The sequence below is a fragment of the Taudactylus pleione genome, unplaced genomic scaffold (assembly GCF_031769625.1).
Source record: "Taudactylus pleione unplaced genomic scaffold, aTauple2 ptg000556l, whole genome shotgun sequence".
Taxonomy (NCBI): Eukaryota; Metazoa; Chordata; class Amphibia; order Anura; family Myobatrachidae; genus Taudactylus; species Taudactylus pleione.
The window spans coordinates 23869248-23890695 of NW_028284958.1; the positions used below are offsets into that span (position 1 = coordinate 23869248).

The 21448-nt window shown below is 45.4% G+C and overlaps 1 protein-coding gene across 1 annotated transcript in view; it reads left to right on the forward strand.

The window, feature by feature from the left end:
* The first annotated feature begins 2 nt into the window (after positions 1 to 2).
* IQCH (IQ motif containing H) overlaps positions 3 to 21448 on the forward strand; it is an 88950-nt gene continuing 67504 nt past the window's right edge. The window contains exons 1-4 of the mRNA XM_088452772.1: positions 3 to 204; positions 997 to 1113; positions 7575 to 7669; positions 8037 to 8148. Coding sequence (XP_088308898.1) covers positions 154 to 204; positions 997 to 1113; positions 7575 to 7669; positions 8037 to 8148 — 375 coding nt within the window. The 5' untranslated portion in view covers positions 3 to 153. The remainder of the gene's footprint in view (positions 205 to 996; positions 1114 to 7574; positions 7670 to 8036; positions 8149 to 21448) is intronic.

Below are 21448 nucleotides of genomic sequence, written 5' to 3' on the forward strand. Positions count from 1 at the left end.
GTCCTGTTCTGTGAGGCTGAATGGTAGACTCCACGCCCCCCTGATTTCAGTGGTGTAATCCTGTTCGCGTCCTGTTGCCATGGCGGCGGCGGCGGCGGCGGCGGCGACGGCGACAGGGAGTTGACTGGACCTTTTCGCCTAGAGGCTGGTGAGATGGCCGGTGTCACTGGCGGCCCAGACCCGGTGGGCCGCCTCCTAGTGCAGGTACCACGCTGGGCCCGGTGTGTGCATGCCATATATATATATGTATATCACCCTTACTTACCTACAAGTCACTAGTGTCTAACTATTCTCCACAAACATCTGCAGAATGAGTGCTCTCTAATATTTTTATGCCCCATTATCTCCTGTTAAATATTCCCATACATTTATGTATCAAAAATATATGTGAACAGCCAGTGTTACATTGTTAGATTCCCTTCTGTCTGTGTGCAAGCCACCTTATTGTAATGTATACCAAAGAGTCTGACACTCACTTTATCCATTATTATTAACAGTATATATAGATATGTATATATCCTTTAAATCCGGATACTTATGAATTATGCAGGTTTTGTGGCTAAGTAAAACCAGGTGAAATGCAGGCTTAAAGTCAGCCAGCCACAGAACCAATGTAATTCATGAGTGTTCCAGTTTAAAGAGATTGTCTTTGAAGCCTATATATAATGCAGCATGCAGCCACACACGCTTCAGCAATATAAGAAAGGGCGCTCGGTCACAAAGAGTTAATAGCACAACGTGTCTGCATCTCCATGAGGGCTAACAGAGACCAGCACCCCAATGTATTTGTAAAAGAAAAATATTTTATTTATATACAGTATATATATATATATATATATATATATATATTATATATATACATATATATAATATATATATATGTGTGTGTATGTGTATATATATATATATATATATATATATATATATATTTGTTTAATGTGATATTGAGTTACAAATGATTCATAACTAGAATGTTGTTTTTCTGTGGATCTGCAGGTGCAGAATGACCTGGAACACTTAAAGAAGAAACTTGTAGCTACAACCGAGAACGGGGCCTCTGTGGATATCCATGTGCTGGAGACAGCTATACAAAGGACAGAACTTGGACTGAGGGTGAGAATTTCACCTGTAAGGGTGTTTAGGCTGCCATAATCGTTTCACAACCAGAATGCATATGTTATCCATGTTTTCCTTTTAAAGGGTCTGAGAGACTTAGGGCAGAAGTGGGCAACCAGTGGTCTCCAACTGGTTGATCTACAAATCCCAACAGCCATGATATTACTATACATCCACTACAGCTTGAAAGCCAGAAATTGTCTAACCCAGTAGTTGCCAAATTTTCTTATATGACAACGCCCCATAGAGTATCAGTATCCGTTTCACGACACCCCTTGGCTAAAAGTTTGTTAATGAAATTTAAAAAAGAAAAAAAATTAAATGAAGTAAATGATGCTTACCTGTCACCCTTATGTTCAGTTATATGGTGGTGGACAGGGTTGTGCTTCTGTTTGTCCACATATTTTATGTTTGGCAGCTGCAAGCGCTGGTTTTGCCTATCACATTTACCATAAATAATTAGATTTCGTCCTGGACCACCGACCTGTGGCACCACTGCAAGTGCCCCGAGGCACACTGCTGTGACAAGACACCCAGTTTGGGAACCACTGGTCTAACCCTTATTTATTTAGGGTGATGAAATCTTGTATTAAAATGACTTTTGGAACATGAACTGCAGTAGCAGAAAAGTTTTCCATTTAGAGCCTCTTATTTAAACAATCAAACGGGAGTTATGTCTACCTATGCCATTATCCATAACCCTGAAAATGTGAACACGTTCCACTGTCAGAGATTAGAATAACCTTGGCAAAATTGTATTTCTAAGGAGACAAGGCTTAGGGTAGGATTTCTCTCATCGCTTGTTATATCAGAAAGAATGTTGAGTATTTTATAGCTTATGAAAAATGTTCAATTCCCGTCTTCTGGCTTTCTCTAAGACATTAGTCCTACAAGATACATATTTATGCTACTCATGTGTTCTGTAGTAGCAGAGTCCTCTCTTTGTTAGAGAAACGTGCATCTGAGGTTATAAATACACTATATTATATAATATATATATATATATATATATATATATATATATAAAACAGAAAAATGAGAGAGCACTCACCAGTCTTCTTGATGCAGACAAAAATAATATTTAATTTACCCACAGCATAATACAACAAAGTGTAGATGACATCTGCATTTTATTTCACTATGCTAAATAAAATATTATTTTTGTCTACATCAAGAAGACTGGTGAGTGCTCTCATTTGTCTGTTATATTACGGCTGACTATGGACTGACCCTATGGTGATGCCTGAGACTACGCACCCCAGCAATTTGAACAATTTAAATTTGTGCCATTTGGACTCTGCATTTATATAATAATCAATAGTCTGGCCTTGGTACAGATTATCTATTCCACATTACAGCGCAGTTCTACCCACGCCAGCATTTCAGCACATAGTCCCCATCCTTGTGTAAGCATTTATTCCAACAGTACACCAAGGCATCTTATCCGACATAGAAGAAATCAATGTCAAGCGCCTGAAGCCAGGGCATGACAGCTTGCTGAACTTCACTATCAGTTATGAGTCGCCTTCCATCCAGATGCTTCTTCAATGGTCAAAGAGATGGAAATCACACATATGTAGGGAGGATGGTCCAGTACCTCCAAAAGGTAGTGCCGCAACAACTCACGTGTGCGGTTGGCTGAGTGTGGCCTGGTTTTATTGTGCAGCAATACGACGCCTGTTTGCAGCAACCCAGGTAGTTTTTGACGAATTGCACGCCGCAAAGGACTCAGTGTGTCACAATAGCGGACAGCATTCACAGTATCTCCCTCGATGAGGGAATCAACAAGAAGCACACCATTGTGGTCCCAAAACACGGTCGCCATGACCTTCTTTGCTGATGGAGTTGTTTTTAATTCTTTAAAGGGGGGGACGATGCATGTTTCCAAGTCATGGATACTTGCTTAGTCTCTGGTGTCACATGATGCACACACATTTCATCTCCTGTAACAATACACTGCAGGAACTGCACTCCTTCCTCATGGCACCATGTCAAGTGCAGGAGAGACAATTCCATCCTATTGGTTTTGTGAACTTCTGTGAGTTGCTTCGGTACCCAGTGGTGGATGTACTTGGCCGGCTGGATCGTTGCTCATCTTGAACGTCTGTCCTGTCGGTATCAAAGGCAGTGCCCCAAACCCGTTTCCATGACATGAGGTTATCACCGCACACCTCAACAAGTTGGCGATGACTTTCAGCTGCTGATGTGCCCTATAGATGCAGAAATCTGATCACACTAAGCACCTCAATGTTTGACCATGTTTCCGCCAATCCGCCATCTTACAACTAATGTTAGGACAGTATGACTGATATGAGGAGCAGTGTAATGGCTGTTAGGGGAAGCAGTGGTCTACCTGCTCTGGCCTGTAGGGAAATTAGAATGTAATAGAGAACATTACGCATGAGAGAGGTCTTGTTACTTTACTTATTGAGCCTCCCCTGTATATATATGTATATATAATATACAGGGGTGGCTGAATTGTGTATGTATTTTGATATACCTGGGGTAATTCTCTTGGTAGAGGGATCAGTGTGCACAACAAGAGTCCACACACAGCTTTGCAGGTTAAAATAAAAATATATGGAGCTTACTGTCAGCATTTCAGGAACAAAATAATAAATGACCTAACCCCATGCAGGGCTCTACTTCACTTCTTGGCCCCTCTCTATAATGGCAGCTAGTCTGCAAACGTAAGACAGTCTCAGTCTTTCTAGTCCTGTTTCTTACAGGTTGATACATGGCCTCCTGGCCTTCACAGCTCCAAGGCCCACTGGTCTGGCTTGGCTGCCACCACTTCATAAACCACAGTCAGAGAGATTTGTGGTCCTCCCTATCACCTGCAGGTCTGGACATGGCCTCCCACTGTCTTCTTACTAGCCTTCAGGCACACTGGACTCCTGACTGCAATAGTCTCACCTGGACTCTCAGTGTTCTCCCCAGGCTGTTTTTTGCGGGTGCACCACCCGGCAAGAAACAGCCTACCACCCGGCACTTTGGGAGCCTGCAAGTGGGGACAGTATCTGGGAGCTGTATAAAAAGGACCAGATCATACAGACTTTGCAGCTTTTTCATTATCAGACGACTGGGCCTCTAATAAGAAGAGGAGAACTAATATATAAAATGTTATTTCAAGTTTAAATCATTATAATGTCAGGGTTCAAAACATTTTATTATTGCGAAGGTCCCCACCCGGCTACTTCTTGATGCCACCCGGCTGGAAAAAATTTCTGGGGAGAACACTGACTCTATACCAAGGCAGCACTTCTCTTGACCGCCCAGTCCTCCTTGAACTGACTCCACAGGGCAGCCATTAGGTCACATCTCCTTTTTCTTCCCTGTGTGACAGTGGCGTAACTTCATCCCAGGTGCCGGAGGCAAGATAAATGTTGGTGCCCCCCCCCCCCATTAAAATTCACCACCACCCCCCAGCACCTATGCCAGCCCCAGCTGCCACCGTCCCCCTATGCAGTTCCTTTTATACAGTGCCACCAGTAGTGGTCCCCCTATGTAGTGCCCCCAGTAGTGGTCCCCCTATGCAGTGCCCCCAGTAGTGGTCCCCCTATGCAGTGCCCCCAGTAGAGGTCCCTCTATGCAGTGCCCATTTTGCAGTGCCCCTTCTACAGTGCCCGCGTATGTAGTGCCCCCCAGCAGTGGTCCCCCTATGCAGTGCCTCCAGTAGTGCCCCCAGTAGTGGTCCTCCCTATGCAGTGCCCCCAGTAGTGCCCCTTATACAGTGCCCCCAGCAGTGGTCCCCCTATGCAGTGCCTCCAGTAGTGCCCCTTATACAGTGCCCCCAGTCATGGTCCCCCTATGCAGTGCCTCCAATAATGCACCTTATACAGTGCCCCCAGTAGTGGTCCGCCTATGCAGTGCCCCCAGTAGTTCCCTTTATACAGTGCCCTTAGTAGTGGTCCCCCTTATGAAGTGCCCCCAGTAGTGGCCACCCTATGCAGTGAACTCAGTAGTGGATCTTCCTATGCAGTGCCCCTTATACAGTGCCCCGTTATGTAATGCCCCCAGTAGTTGGTCCCCCCCATGGAGTGCCCCGTTATGTAGTGTCCCCAGTAGTGGTTCACTCTCTATGCATTGCCCCCAGTAGTAGTTCCCACTCTATGCAGTGCCCCGTTATGTAGTGCCCCCCTCCTATACAGTGCCCCCAGTAGTGGTCAAACTTATGCAGGCCCCCAGTAGTGATCCCCCCTATCCAGTGCCCCACAGATATAACACACACAGATTACTTAACGGAATCCCCGTTCCTGCGCCCGCCACATCTGCTCCTCTGTCCTCCCGCTCGGCACTATGGGAGAAACGTCATGATGTCACTCCCATCACTACTGCGGGAGCCGGAAGGTGGAGCTCATGAGTGAGCTCTGCCCGGCTCCCTCCGTTGATAAAGCAGCTAATAAGAGTCTATCTGACTCTCATTGGCTGATAAAACAAACACTTTGCCGGCGGCAATGTGTTTGTTACTGATCGGCGGGCAGGGGGGGTTTCTGTTTACTCAGAAACCCCCCCTGTGTGGCGTCGGGTGCTCAGGCGGTTCGCGGCGGTCACATGCTACGTGACGTTCACGACCATAGAGAACTCCAGCAGCAGAAGGTCATGGAGCTCCTCCATGCAGCTCCTCCTCAGCAGTGCCCGGAACAGTCGGGTGACAATGGAGCCAGGTGCCCCCTTCAGGGCTGGTGCCTGGCGGCAAATGACTCCATTGTCTCCGGGAATTCTGCTACTGCTGTGTGAGTCCCTCCAGCTCCACACAGAATCCATTGCTCACTATCACCACTTAGCTTTATCTTGCCACAAAACCATCAAAGTATTGTAGACAAAAGGATCAACACTCATCTCTTTTCTGAAAAGAAAAAGATCACATTTGTTGCTAAAGGTACATCATAATGATCAGCCCACTGGGTGTTTCAATCGAATGATTTTCTTCAGGTGCTCCTTCCAGGGTCTTTATTTATATATATATACATATATATGTTCATTGAGCAACATTAATATTAAAAAAAAAATGAGCAGAAGAGTACAACAGAGTCTATTTTTAATTGTCATTTTATGAAAGTTTGCTTAATATTTCCCTGGATAGCTAAATCTTGATCAAAGGTTTATTTGCAATAATAAAAGCCTGAAATGCGGGCGTGGGTGGAATGTGCTGTAATGTGCTTTATTATTATCGTTTTGCTCATAAAATGATCACAGGAGATCTGGGCAAAAATATATCTAGCGTTTGCCTAGCAGAAAAGTTGCACAATATTAAAACCAGGCTTGAATGTAGCAGTGTGCGTTTTTATCTTATGTATACATATTTATATAAAGACTTAGGGCTCTAGTTATTAACATTATTTTTACAAAAACAAAGTGAAAAAGGGTGTTTTCACACCTTTTTCACATTATTTTAGTATCACCTAAAGTTACTAAAGGGCAATTGGAGTAGAATTCGTAAAATTCTACTCCAAGCCCTAATTATCACTTATTTTTAGTAATCAGATCGCAGTTACCATAATTGTAATGGGAAATGCGATCTGTGTGCAAGTTACTAATAAATTGTGAAAAAATACCGGTGGAAGCCCTGTGATGATAACGCCACCTGAAGGTGACGTTATCCAGGGTCTCCCCAGGTTACCGGACTCCTGCTCTAACAGGCAGAGCAGAGCCAGGAGCCGGACTTCAGTGATCAGCTGTGTGGTCTAAACAGACCACAAGCTGATCACTGTTTAAAAAAAAAGAAAAAAACAATAGTAAAAAAAAAACTTACCAGGGACCGGAGATCGGGGCTCCGGTGTCTGGTGATGTCCTCCCTCCGGTCAGCTGGTCTCCCATCCTGCACTGGGACCCGGTCAGCTGACCGGGTCCCAATGCAGGATGGGAGATCAGCTGACAGGAGTCACGGAGGACATCACCGGAGTCCCGATCACCGGTTGTAAGTGTAATTAAGGAGTGGGGGTCGCGATCGTGGGGTGCAGGGCTTAACGGCGGCCAGTCAGCGCATACGCGGACACTTGTCATGGTATTTTTTGCGAAAATACCGTGATAAGTGTTCGATGGGGATTCGCAGAGGCAGAGCTTTATCGCAAGCTCTGTCCCTGCAAGGGATTTTTAGTAAATCCCTGTGATATTGGCTGAATTCACAATGTGAATTCAGTCGGTAATATCACACTACAATCTGCATTCAAAATGTGGATTGTAGTAAATAGAGCCCTTATTGAGTTGGGAATTTTGGGGGAACGAGAGGGTAAAGGGCGCTCAGTGCACTATTCTATGGGCGTTGAGAAAGATGGGAATACCTTAGTAACTGGAGCTTGTTGAGATAGTCTTTGTATTCCTGTGAATTCCTAATATTTTGCCAAGGCGCACACATCATGTGAAACGACAGGTGTTTATGTTGCCTGGTGCTGTACATGATAATGTCCATTTTACATATACAATTTAATATACTGTAAATGTTATCTGTTTGGCAGAAGCACACCCAGGATTACTTGAATTATATCAGCTGCAGCCCAATGACTATTCTCCAGGGCCATAAGGACAGGTATACACCGCAAGTACTGAAATGGTGAGCACTTAGCATTCTCGTTGATGCTAAACTACATCTCTCATAATACTTAGCCGACCACTGATGTCATGCTGCAAGATCTAAACGACTAACGACTGGCTGCACACCTGTAGCTAAATATGACGCCGTAAATCACTTACCATTGTCAACTTTCAGCTTATGATTACTCTACCCTCTATTATTGTAGTATTGACATATAGTAATTCTTCTAGTTTTAATTAACCTTTGGTTAAATTGAGTTGGTATATTTCCCCTGTATTTTGCCTGTTGAAACTTCCAAACTTGTGACAAGAGATAATAAATGACTGCAATATGTTATGTGACCTGGTAAAACACTTCTTACTACAGAATTGTGTTTCTTATGTAGGAGCCCTCAGCTGGAAGGTTCAAAAAAGACCCAGAAACCCTTTCCCTCAGATTGGCAAGATTCCAGCTCTCCACATCCAAGTCCAGCAAGTCACGTGTCTCCTGGCCAGCAGGTCAGTCTGTGGAGGTTTGCTAGCTTTTAGTTTAGGGGGCCAGTTTTTCAAGTGCATTTGGCTTGGGTCTCTGCACCTTATTGCATTCAGTCTTCATCTCATGCTCCACCCCTATGGCCTCAGTTTTTCTTCATCTCATGCTCCACCCCTATGGCCTCAGTTTTTCTTCATCTCATGCTCCACCCCTATGGCCTCAGTTTTAAAGAGTTCAGAGATCGAACAACTATCCAGTAAGCCAATCAAATAATCAGAATATTTAAAGTATAACGTTGTAGATCAGTGACTGTGTTACTCTTGTGTGACATTATTATAATTAACTTTCATGTGACAAAGTGTCCTCAGCGGTGTACAGTGTAACAACAAACATTAATAAACGCATCAGAGTATAGGTACAATACACAACGACTGACCATAACATAAATACATAGGAAATTACAAAACATTACAATAACACCACCGACTGGGAAAGAGAGATGACAGGGACAAGCTCAGAGTAATGATAAGAGACTATTAAGCTGCTGCAGAAAAACTGTGGTGTCTAACACATTTCTGTATGAATTGAAATTCATGCATCCAGCTTAAAGGCTGATTCAGATACGTGCCATGCTGAACGCAGATTCCTGATTATCGTGAACCGTGTGCAAGTGTGCAGAACGGTTCCTGCGTGATCGCACAGAGGGCCTGATTCAGAGCCGCTCGCTCTGATCAGGGCGGGGATTTTAATTTTTTTTTTTCTTCAGGCCGCTCGCTAAGCTGTGGGTGACCACCCACAGCTTTTGCGAGCAGCCTGGAGATGGTCGCGATTATCATGACCATCGGGCTGTGGTAGGGTCTCGGCTCCCGCAAGCCCGAGTGGATTTCATGCTCTAATAGAGCAGGAAGTCCGCTACTGACATCACTGGTGATGTCAGTGGGGCCGCCCACAAACGCCAGGCGTTCCTAAGGGAACGCCTGCGTTTGCCTAACCACTCCTCCCTTCCCCGCCTACAAAACGGGGTGAGCTGTCACTCACCATCAACAGCCGCCCCATCTTGTAGCGGGCCCCGGAGCGGCCGACCATGCAGAGTTGGGGCTCGCGCATGCGCACGCCGGAGGCGGCGAATGCGCATGAGGCAAACATTGACCCGCTTGCGAGCGGGTCTGAATCGGCCCCAGAGCCCCTTCTATGCCTCTGCCTGGTGTGTACAGCGGATATGTCTGTGAACAACGTTGTTCACAGACATATCCAATCCAATCGGGGGGGATTCAGACCCGGACGCAAAGCCGCGCACTTTCGCAGCCGTCAGGGGCAGGGTATGTCTTAGAGAGCAACCGCAGATCGAATGCACACCGGTCTAAAGACTCCCTCTTTTCCTTCGCCGCACACGTCATCTCCAGGAAGTATATGTAATATCAGTAACATCGAGCTGCTCGTAGCCCTTGAGGTAGACCCTACCCTGCCGCAAGCACTGCAATCACTTCAGGCTAAAATACAGCCAGGTGACGTGTACAATGACTCCTCCATGCTAATTATGCACGGCCATGAAACCCCGTTAGAACACACAGGCACGCCTGCGTTCGCACATCCACACCCCCGTTTTCAGAGACCATCCCCTGACACCACCCTCAAACGACACTATCTGTCACTAAAATTAGCGCTCAGTCTGTGTACTACGAGCACACGATTCACGATCGCAGTAACAGGCTTGCGCACTGCGATGCATGCGCAGACGGTCGACTATCGGCCATAGCGTACGTTCGCGGCTTATCATCCAGGTCTGGATCAGGCCCTCTGTTCCATATGGTGACAGATGAGCAGAATGGAGACAGATATTGAGATAATTGATCTCTTTGTAGTGACACTGGCCCAGTGCACCCACATGCTTTACCAAAGGGCATGATAGAGAATGGAAGTGGGAAATCAGAGCTTGTCCTGTTTTTCTCCATCCCTACTTGTGTGCACTGTACAGGTGTCTCTCCGCAGAGTGTTCCCTGTTTGCATCTGTTTCTCTTATGTTTTACCTGTCAAAAAATAATAAAAAATAAGAACGATGGATTACATAGACTCCATAGTACATATAGAAGAAGATCCAATTAACTGCATAAGCCACCAGAGCCCAATCCAGCTGCTTACACACTTTAACTACAGAAGGCAGATTCTGCTCACAGCCTATGGAGGTGAGGGCAGAATCTGCCCACGGTAATAGCTGGAAAAACACGGATCAAATCTACTCCATCGACTAACATTTCTCATATAGCAGTATAATTTACATGCATGCCAAGAGTGAGAATATCGTTGCCTGTAGTACCTTATATGCAGCATGAGCTATTAAGTACTGGTGTAACATTTAATTGACCATGTGGATGATATTGTCCCGTCACCATAATGTATCACATTTGAAATGTGAAACCTGCCATTTGTTACATGGTGTAGTGATGTTGCTGTAACCATGTAATACTGCAGAGAATGTTGGTAAGTGCATTTAAACAGTACTAATTATTGCACTATGAATATGCCAATGTATTGGCTACTAGATCTATATGTGAATCTAGATTGTAATACTGTCTATTATTATCTGACTTACTGGTATATCAAGATACCTATGCTTAAATGTGTTGGATGTACACACTCTGGGGGTCATTCAGAGTCGGTCGCAAGCGATGAGCTCTCGCAACCGACTCGATGTTGCCCCACTGGGAATGCGCACGACGGAGCCGGCTCCATCGCACGCATGTGCGAGACCCGGTTAGCGACGAACGCTCCGTCGCTAGGGGTCTCGCAGCAGACGGGGCGAGCTGTTGATGGTGAGTGACAGCTCGCCCCGTTTGGGAGACAGGCAGGGGGTGTGCCTGCCCAAACAGAGGTGTTTCCGCCGGAACGCTTTCCATTTGGGGGCAGCCCCACTGACCTCATTGCTGATGTCAGTGGGGAGCTTCCTGCTCGATCAGAGCAGGAAGCTCCCTGGGGCTTACGAGTGCCCAGACCCAACCTTAGGGTCTGGTCGTAAGCCCCGATGGTCTTGACCATCGCGACCATCACCCATGTCGGTCGCTAGAGCTGTGGGTGTTAACCCACAGCTTAGCGATCGACAAGGAGGCGGTCGTTCAGGATGCAAGCGGCCGCCCTGATTGAGGGCGACCGCTTGCAACTAACTACCGCCTCAGAATGAGGTCCTCTATGTATCCAATGTGCACATCTATTCATTTCATGTACTGTTTATTATGTAATAAAGTTCTTTTGGTAGATATAATATATGCAAATGCAGGATATAATTTTTGTGCAAATTAACTTATTTTTATCTATGGTCCAGCGTATGTGCAGTAACGCCTCAATTAGGCTCCAGTTCTGCCCATTCCAGTACACTTAGTATATGCAGATCTGGCACATGTGCTGGTAAGCCCCGTTTGCATGTGCCATACCCACACGTGTGATGATAAGAGTCCCCACTTCTCCGCTTCAAAAAAGAGAGCAGGGACTTCTAGAAGGTGACCCAACATTGCCAGGCCCCCTCCCTCCATTCCCTGTAATGGCACTGTTATTGTCTAAGGGCCTTAGGGCCTGATTCAGAGCCGCTCGCTATTTGCGGTCGTTCGTTCTAAAACAAGGGGTGGCTATTCAAATGAACCGTTCGCTAATTGCGGTCTGTTCACGCCTCTAAGTCTGAACGAGCGAGCAAAACTTGCGGTTGTAATTATGAAAAATACGCCCCCTGGCCGCTCGCATCCTACGTCATGTCCGCTATTTATTAGATTAATCGAGCACATCGAACAGCGTATGAACTGCTCGTTATTCTTGTGGCTGGTTTTTTCAACCGCTATTTTGCAAGCAGTTCGGGGTAAAAAAAAAACAAGTGACGTGGTCAATGACGCTGCTGTATTAATTATGCACTCCCTTAAAACGCCCGTTATAACCTTTAAGCACGCCTGCGATCTAATTCCACACCCCCGTTTTCAAGCACCTTCCCGTGTTACCACCCACATACGCCTCCTTCTGTCACTCAAAATAGCAGGCATTCGCTATATAGCGAACAAACGATTTTCGGCCGCACTGACTGGTTCGCGCATGCGTATTACAATCCGTACGCATGCGCAGATGTGCGAACATCGGTCAGAACGAACGAGCGGCCGCTTACGAGCGGCTCTGAATCAGGCCCTTATTCAGCAAGGATTGCAATATAGCGTATGCACGCAGTTTTACTACGGATATATGGTAATCCAAAGCCATAAGCAAAGCCGTCTGCCTGGAAACCCCCTCCCCAGTCACACATTACCACAGTAGAAATAGTAATATAATAGAAATTTGCTAATGTTGCATGTTCTTCTCAGTATCACAAATGAAATAATTTTAACATTTATCAGACTGTAACAAATAACCTGTGCACCAACTAGGAGATCTGGAAAACATGTACTATTAGGGATGCACTGCTATAGAACCCAATATGTACATATATGTCCAGGGCAGTGCTAGGTTCTTCTGCTGCTCCTCCAGACTCCCGGACTTGCTCCAATAGTCTGGAATGGTGCTCACATCTAAAATAAAAACATCCAGCTCAGGCAGGATGGCCTACTGCCGCATATAATGGCTTACTGTGATCTCTGGTCCTGTATATGCTGGAATTATGACACACAATACACTTTGTATGACACATAATAAAACTGGTTGAGTATTAATTCTGCCCTCTTCATGGACTGGCCACATTCGCTCTAAAATCAAGCATTTGGAAACCCCCCTCTAGAAATCCTGCGTTTGCCACTGAAAGCGATCGCAATGCCGCTGCACCACTACATAAGGATGCCCACTTCACCTACAAGCACATCCAGAATGTTTAGCAAGACTGCAAAAACATCGGTACAATCGAGTGCCATCGGACCCATACGCACAGTTAAGGCAGGTCAGACCTTACTCAGGAATTGCTCACTTCAGCGCACGCTATGAGGCCTCACCACCCACAAATGGTACTTCCTGTCAAGCACGCTGCGATGGGTCTGCGTAGTCACTGCGATCGCAAAGGCTGGCTCGCGCACACACTCTGAAATGCATGCGCAGAACACAACAATTGGCCAATTGCGTGTGTATAAGCAGCAGCGTTCCTTGCTGAATCAGGCCCTAAGTTAATTATTTTCTTGCAAAATTCCCACTTGCTTGCAGTGAATTGTTATGTAGTGGCATTGCGTTTGCATTAAAACCCACCAGTGCAAACTACATGTACAAATACACATAAAAGCTGCGCATTTGATAAGAGGGTCACATTTGCTCCAGCTTGCAGAAACCTCATTTAAATAAATCTATACTAATATTATAAGAACGTGGTGTCTGTCTGTTTGTTGTGGCACAAAAACTACAAAAAATAATTTTGTAGTGGAAACTCCTGGAAATAACCAGCACTTTGTTTCATCTTGAACCGTCGAGTTAAAACTGAGCAATAACAAAAACAAAATATATTGCCTCATCAATGCAAGATATACTGTAGGTGTGGCACCATGGGCGCGACCGGTAAGGGGTGGGGGGGACAGGTGCTTTGGGCCCACGTTCACTTTAATAGGATCAGGGCCGGATTAAGGACTGTGGGGGTCCCCGGGCAACACACATGTGTGGGCCCCTATTACGTGCCCTTTATGCAGTGCACCCAGTAGTAGTGCCTCCAGAAGTGTTGCCCCTTATGCAGTGCCCCCTATGCAATGCCTCCTGTAGTTATACCCCCAGTAGTAGTGTTCCCAATAGTAATGCCCCCTGTATAAATACCTCTGTAGTTGTGCCCCCAGTAGTCATGCCCCCTGTGTGTGCCCAGTAGTAATACCCCTGTAGTTGTGCCCCCTGTGGTAGTGGCACCAGTAGTAATGCCCCCTGTGGTAGTGGCACCAGTAGTAATGCCCCCCCCCCCGAGTAATGTCCCCTGTAGTAATGTCCCCTCCGAGTAATGTCCCCTGTAGTAATGTCCCCCTCGAGTAATGCCCCCAGTAGTAATGCCCCCTGTAGTAATGCCCCCCCCAAGTAATGTCCCCCTCGAGTAATGCCCCCAGTAGTAATGCCCCCCCCCGAGTAATGCCCCCAGTAGTAATGTCCCCCCCAAGTAATGTCCCCTGTAGTAATGTCCCCCTCGAGTAATGCCCCCAGTAGTAATGCCCTCCCCCCGAGTAATGCCCCCAGAAGTAATGACCCCCAAGTAATGCCTCCAGTAGTAATGTCCCCCCCCAGCAGTGGAAAAGCCGCTTGTGATAAAGAGAAAAAAAAAAATCATACTTACCTTAAGCCCCGCTCCCGCTGCCTTCTGATCCGCTCGGCTGGCGCTGCTCCTCTGCACTATGGGAGAGACGCATGACGTCACTCCCATAGTTCACTGCCTGAGCCAGAAGCCGGAGCTCACGAGTGAGCTCTAGTCTCCGGCTCTGGCTGCCACTGCGGGGAGGGAGCCGGGCGCCCGCTGGTTATAATCTCAGCGGACGCCTGGTGTCTCCGTGCGGCACAGGGGTTAGGTGTCCGGAGGAGGCGGAACTGGTTCCGTCTCCTCCGGTTCACTTTAACCCCGATGGCTGGGTGTGGGGGCCCGTCAGGTGTGGGGGCCCAGGAACGATCGCCCCTGTCGCCCCCCCTTTAATCCGGCCCTGAATAGGATAGGTTACATAGCAGTTTGTGCACAGGGCACACAGTGACATTGGTCTGAGTGGTGGGTGAAAGTGCTGCTACCACCAGTCTGTATAGCACTGCTGATCACATGGGCCACTCCTGTGACAGGGCCGCTATGCAAAGCAATACAACTACAACACCTTAAATAAAAAAATGTTGGCAGAAGCGATTTAATTGTGGGCGAAGCAGCGGGTAACAGCTAGTAGACTGTAGAAATGTGTAGGAAAAGCTCCGCTAGCAAATGCATTTAGATTTAAAAACAAAAAGAAATGTAAGTGCCATCGTCAAGCTCCCAAAATTCCATAAATGGCACCAGCACTATAGAATCTTGGCTCAAAACAAGAGGTCAACATGGATGGGGACCCTGATTAAGTAACCAACACCAGGCTAAGCAGGCTGGGCTGTTCACACTATCATACCGTAACCCAAAGTGTGCCGTCCTCCTGTCATTCTGAGAACCAGCACTTGTCTGGTCAGTGTAGGACTATGGCATCTGGGGATGGCAAAAAACCCTCACAACTATACCCAGTCCCAGAGACTGCCAACCTCACGCTGAAAGTGCTGGCATTCTTCCTGGCCTCCTTTGGATGTGACAACCAAACTAATGAAGGTGACTAGGACCACTATAGTCACAGTATAATGGATTGTGGTCTCTAAGATCTCTACAAGATTGCACCAACAAAGTAAAAAAAAAAGAAAGTTTAATAGAATAAATAAAATAATTATCTCCTTGTTCTTGTATTTCTTGTAATCCAGTGGGAAATTCTTCTATTTCTGTAATCTGTGTGGGAAAAAGACCCATAAAAGCTGATATAACTGCTGGCTACGAGAACCTGCCACTAAATGACTATGCAATTCATAGAGTGACCAAGAGTGCCAATCACAGGCAATTTCCCATTTTATTATATCTAATATTATTGTTTATTTATGCGGTGCCGCCAATTGTGTGTAGCACTGTAAAGAGAAAACACAATCAATTCAATATAAAAAATCCCCCCCCCCCCCAAAAAAAAAACAACAAAAACAAAAAAAACCAACATATAAGGGATGGACTAAACACGGAAATATGATAACTTTGTGAGTGACGACAAAATAATAAAACTCAGTGACTAAGGGGTGGAAGGAGGTAATTAATGCAGAGGCAAGACAACATTCAAAGGAAGAGTGGGAAGAGCAAAGGGGAGTGTGGACTGAGATGTAGGGAGATGAGGTCAGAGATGTAGGATGGAGAGGAGCAATGAAGTGCCTTGAAGGTTAGAGTGAGGAGTGTAAACTGGATTATATATAGAAAGGGGAGTCCGTCATGGAGTTGAAGGAGAGGAAGACTCAAAATGAAGGAATGGGAAAATAGGATGAGCTGCAGCATTGAGAATAGATGCAAGAAGGGAGAGTCCAGAGAGAAGAAGACCAGAAAGTAGGATGTCACAATAGTCCAGAGAGACAGCTGGGGATGAGAGAGAATGTGGAGGTGGAGAGGTCAGGGAAAGACAGGTAGATTTTAGTATCATCAACATAAAGGTGGTATTGTAGACCGAAGGATCTATTTAGTTAATCGAGGGAGGAGGTGTATAGAGAGAAGGGAAGGGGACCAATGATAGAGACTTGGAGAATAGGGAAAGATGGGGAATGTAGAGGCAGAGAAGGAGTGGTTAGAAAGACAGGAGGAGAACCAAGAGAGGGCATTGGAGAGGGGGTCAGTTGTGTTGAAGGAAGCCGATAGGTGGATTATAGTCTTCATTCTAGCACCCTGCACCTGTCACAACCTGTGCAGTTCCTCTATCCTGCCTGGGGTGTCGCTCTCTGCTCTGGTGCTTCTAACACACTCAGCTGATGCAACAAACTGCTAAAATACAGCAGTTTGTGTGCTAGAAGCACCAGAGCAGAGAGCGACGTCCCAGTCAGGATAGAGGAACTGCATGGGTTTTAACAGGTGCAGGGTGCTAGAATGAACACTAGATTAGAGTGTAAAAATGACCCTTGCCGTAAGTGGTGAATGGCGGAAACCCCGTAATAATGAGCATAAGCATTTCTGGGCGATGACCCCCAAAGCTAGGGCTAGAAAAAAATCCTCTGTATTGTGAACAGAAACAACTTTCATGTTTTTGCCTTATGATCAGATACAGCTGCAGCCTTTAGTAAATATACCCATAAGTGTAATATTAATTATTACTACACATCTGTTATATCATGAAGCTTCCTGCACTGACAATATTCATAATGTTGATATGGGATTAATGTATCCATGAGTGTCATAACCATTACTATTACCTTATTAATAATGATAGATATTCTTATTAATAAAGGAACGCAGTCAGTGCATAAGAACACTATTTAGTTGACCTGTTCCCACCACCTGTACCTACCTCTGGCACAATACTGTTAATCTCGACCCTCCAGCTGAAATTCGCAAACACCTGCTTAAAAATACATCTCCTACAACAGAGCCCTCATTTCTTACCCGAATGAAAGTGCTGCTTTACCAGCTGTTCCACTTGCATGGCACGCTGGCAGGAGCAGCCTCATTATTAACTAGTTGTGGGTTCCAGCTGGGAAATTGCTACCTATAATTTGCCACCTTCTATCCTTCAAACAAGGTAAACCTCAGTAAGCACAATAAAGCCGCAATCCGGATAGTGATATGACGTGACTCAGTGGGCCTGAAATGTGCTGTGCATGAAGACGGCTGTTCCTTATCATTTCACTGTTGTTTTATTTCTTTCTTTCTTTCTTTTTTTTCTAAACCCATTTGAAAGTTTGTGTTTCTCTTTTACTTTTTCATAAAAGCTGTACATTTATAGCACAAACCTAACACTTTAGTTTATTATGTTTACGTAACTTTTGAGCAAAATCACTGAAATTATTCTATTTCTTAGACTGTAAGTGTAAAACTGCATCCAAAAACAAAAAGATGCAGTTTGCCAGCCACAATGAGTGGGAAAGATGTGGCCAGCTCTACATCGGTAATATACATGCATTTCCAGATATGGTGGGCAATAGTCTGCATAATTTCGTACACCAGGTGTCGAGTACCCACAAGTCTTCCATCTATGGGCAGGCACATTTGCATCTGTGCCACAGTATTTATAGATCGCATTAGGGATGCTATCGGTGAGTTAACCATGGATGGTACCAATATGATTAACATTGATGATTAAACTATTGATGGTTTGCACCCATCATGGACATTCCTGCAGGGGTGAATGGCAGATTGTCCAATCACTAATGTGGGTGGGGACAAGCAGCGCAGACAAGGGCGTTGCTAAGCTTTGTGGTCCTCCGGCGCAGAGTGGGGGAAAAAACATTCCAGCCTCAGGATCATCGATGGTGGAAAACCTTCAGATCTCCGCCATCAGTGACAAAATCATCGACCATCAGTAACAACATAGAAAAAAGTACTTTGAGCCATTTTCAGAGTTAGTTGTAAGAGCAAAAATTAGGTAAACCCATGTTGCAGTGCAGATTTACAGTTGGGAAGGACATGGCCGAACTTGATTCTAAATGCCACTGTAAAAACAAAGCTCCCAGTATTTATTCGCTACATGCAAAAGCAGACCGTATTTGCCCTGCATGCTGCTTTCTTTATTATTACTAGTAATAAGGCCACAGCTAAAAACATATACCTTTTCAGATAGAAAAATACGGATAATGTCAGTTTTAAAGTTACTGCATACTTAGCTAAATCTCATTATATTTATATATTTATTCTGTTTACAAACCAAACTCATTATATCAGAAACTCAATCCTGAATTCTGATGTTTTCTTCAGGCAGTTTGCATATAATCCCGCAACTTTTCACCGCAATAAATGAAAATAGATAGCATTTATAATAACGCTCCCCACAGCTTATTATAAGATAACCTGGGGGACAATTCAGTGAAAAGCTGTATACAATATAAAAAGTAGCTCTGGTACCACAATTCAGGGCGATCTGCGTGGATGTGGGAGAGCTTCATCACAGATATTCCTGCAGACCGCTATCAGCTGCTAAAGAATAACTGATGTTTGTAGCCACATGATGTCGGAGAAATGATCCATATGCGTCCATCGCTTTTATTTCAATAAGCGTTATTTACTATCTGTAAAAATGTTTTTGTTTTTTTATTATTCTTTATTTAAGAATACTTATTTAAGAATACTTTAAGCAATCAGTAAAAAAACACAGAAAAAAAGACAAAATCAGTTACACTGTGGTACATGTAGAGGGAAGGTAAATAATACAAGCTTCAAACATCACAACGTATTCTGGTCCAATGTGAAGAGAACAGAAAGTGAAGAGGACACAAATATCATGGGACACAAACAGGTCACCGGATTTTTTTGAGTAAATGAGAAGTAAAGAAACATCTATTGAAATATCAATAGTTATAAGCAGCGGCGGCTTCTTACCTGTCTGGCCGGGGGTTCTGCACATCACCCCTCACCTCCCTTGTCATCCCGGTGATTGACAGCTGATGTCACTGGGAGGTGGGGCTTAAGTCTGGTGCCTGTGAGGGGCGTAGCCTAAATAAGGGTGGCGTGGCTTAAGCCCGATGCTTCCATGGGAAGCACTCTCTCTGCTATTGCAGTTCCAGGGAGAGAAAACACCTCTCCCTAGAACTGCCTGTCTGGCTGTGATCAGCAGGGAGTGCTTCCTTCCAATGACAAGTCACTACCACTGATAGCCTAGGCAGTACATGCAGTTGGTGGATTTCACTGGGGAGGCTAAATTCACCACTGGTTATAAGGAGAATGAAGGTTGGAAATAGAAAAAGGGTGGAGGGGGGAGGGATAACCATAAGGTAAGGCTGCGTGGGGAATTATAGACCAGTCTGTAGGTAGATTGACAGTGTCTGAGGAGGTAGCATTGGGAGGGAATTGTGCGCACTGCCCATGGGTACCTGCAGGTGGCTAACTTTCAGTGGTAGTGAGGGATGGGAGTATATGTTCTGCAGAGAGACAGGGAGCCCAGATTTGAATAAAGGTGTGTCCCCTGTTGTGAAGATAATAAGTTATCTCCTCCAAAGCAACAACATGCCAAATCTGTTGTGTAAGGGCAGAGAGAGACAGGGGGAGAGTATTTTTCCAGTTGAGAGCCACTAAGGGCTGGGCTACCAACAGGATATGCATGAGCAGTGGCGTAACTAGGGTATTTGGAGCCCAGGGCAAGATGAAAAATGGAGCCCCCCTATGTGTGCATGTCGGAAAAGTGGGCGTGGCCATATGCCACAAGACGCATGGTCAGTGAAAAATGGGGGCATGTCAACATGACACACCACCGTTTCTCGTCACTCTGGGAGCATTCCTTTCCATATGCACCTTAATGCCCCCAATTGTAGTGCCCCTTATACAGTGCCCTCTGTTGTAGTGCCCATTATGCAATGTCCGTAGTAGTAGTGCCCCTCATGCAATGCCCACTGTAGTACTGCCCCTTATGCAATGCCCCCTGTTTTAATGCACATTATGCAGTGCCCCCTGTAGTGCCCAATATATAGTGCCCCTTATACAGTGTCTCTTATAGTGCCCTTTATGCAGTGCCCAATATACAGTGTCCCAGTAGTGCCCCTTATGCAGTGCGCCCCATTAGTAGTGTCTATTACACATAAAACACGTAGACACACACAGAAAGAAAAAATTATACTTACCTGAAGCCCTGCTCCTGCGCCCACCGTCCGCTCCTCTGGTCCTGCTCGGCACTATGGGAGAGACGTCATGACATCTCTCCCTTCATCCAATGCGTTGGAAGGCGGAGCTCATGAGTGAGCTCCAGCCTGGCTCTGGCCATGGGTGCAGTAGCCAATGAGAGTCTGTCTAACTCTCATTGGCTGCTAAAACAAACATACCGCCACTGGGTAGTACGAATGTACGGCGGTGTTACTGTGTAGTGTGGACCGCACTAACCACTGACCTGGACCCAGGACACATACACTGCCCGACTTCCCTTAGTGACGCCACCGCACGTGAGTAATATCCTCAATAATTTATTAAGACCTGGGCAGTATAACAAGAAAGCCCAGGGATCCTTTGTTAATGGAGATTCTAAGAGGAAGTTCAATAAACTATTAACCGAATCCCAAAAAGTCATAATATTTGGGCATGTCCACCAGATGTGGAGCATAGGGCTGCTATGGCTGCACCCTCGTCAACAGGCAGGCGCTGAGGAGAGGAACATTTTGTTAGGTCAAACGAGTAAAATACTAACGTTAGTAAATTTTATGAGGTTTCTTTAATTTTAATAGGGATGGATCAATAAGCAATCTCCTGTTGCATATCTTCCCACATTTCCTCTACAGAGGTATTAAAAGGGTATAGGGTCCCTTAGTACAGAAGCAGGGGGTAAGGAGAGTAAGAAATTACACATTTGAAAGTACTCAAAGGGCTTGAGGACCTGGGATGGGGACTTTTGTTGAAGTTTCGGGTTTAAGAGTCTTGGCAGTTTGAGAAGGGACATGGAGCAGCATGGCCTCTGATCTTTAGTAATTGGAAACAGGTCTGTAGGACCGCAGAACCGCAAAGAGCTAGGTAAGTGAGGTCATCGGTTGAGTTAGGGAAAGCAGGACATCATCTGCAAAGAGGGAGGGTATTCAGGCGGTTCACCACGGATTTTAGCATATACTGTATCTTAAGGTGCATACACACACAACGATTTTTTGAACGATTATCGTTAACGATATTGTTTATTGTTCAATCGTTGAAAAAATTGTTCACTTTCTAAGTTA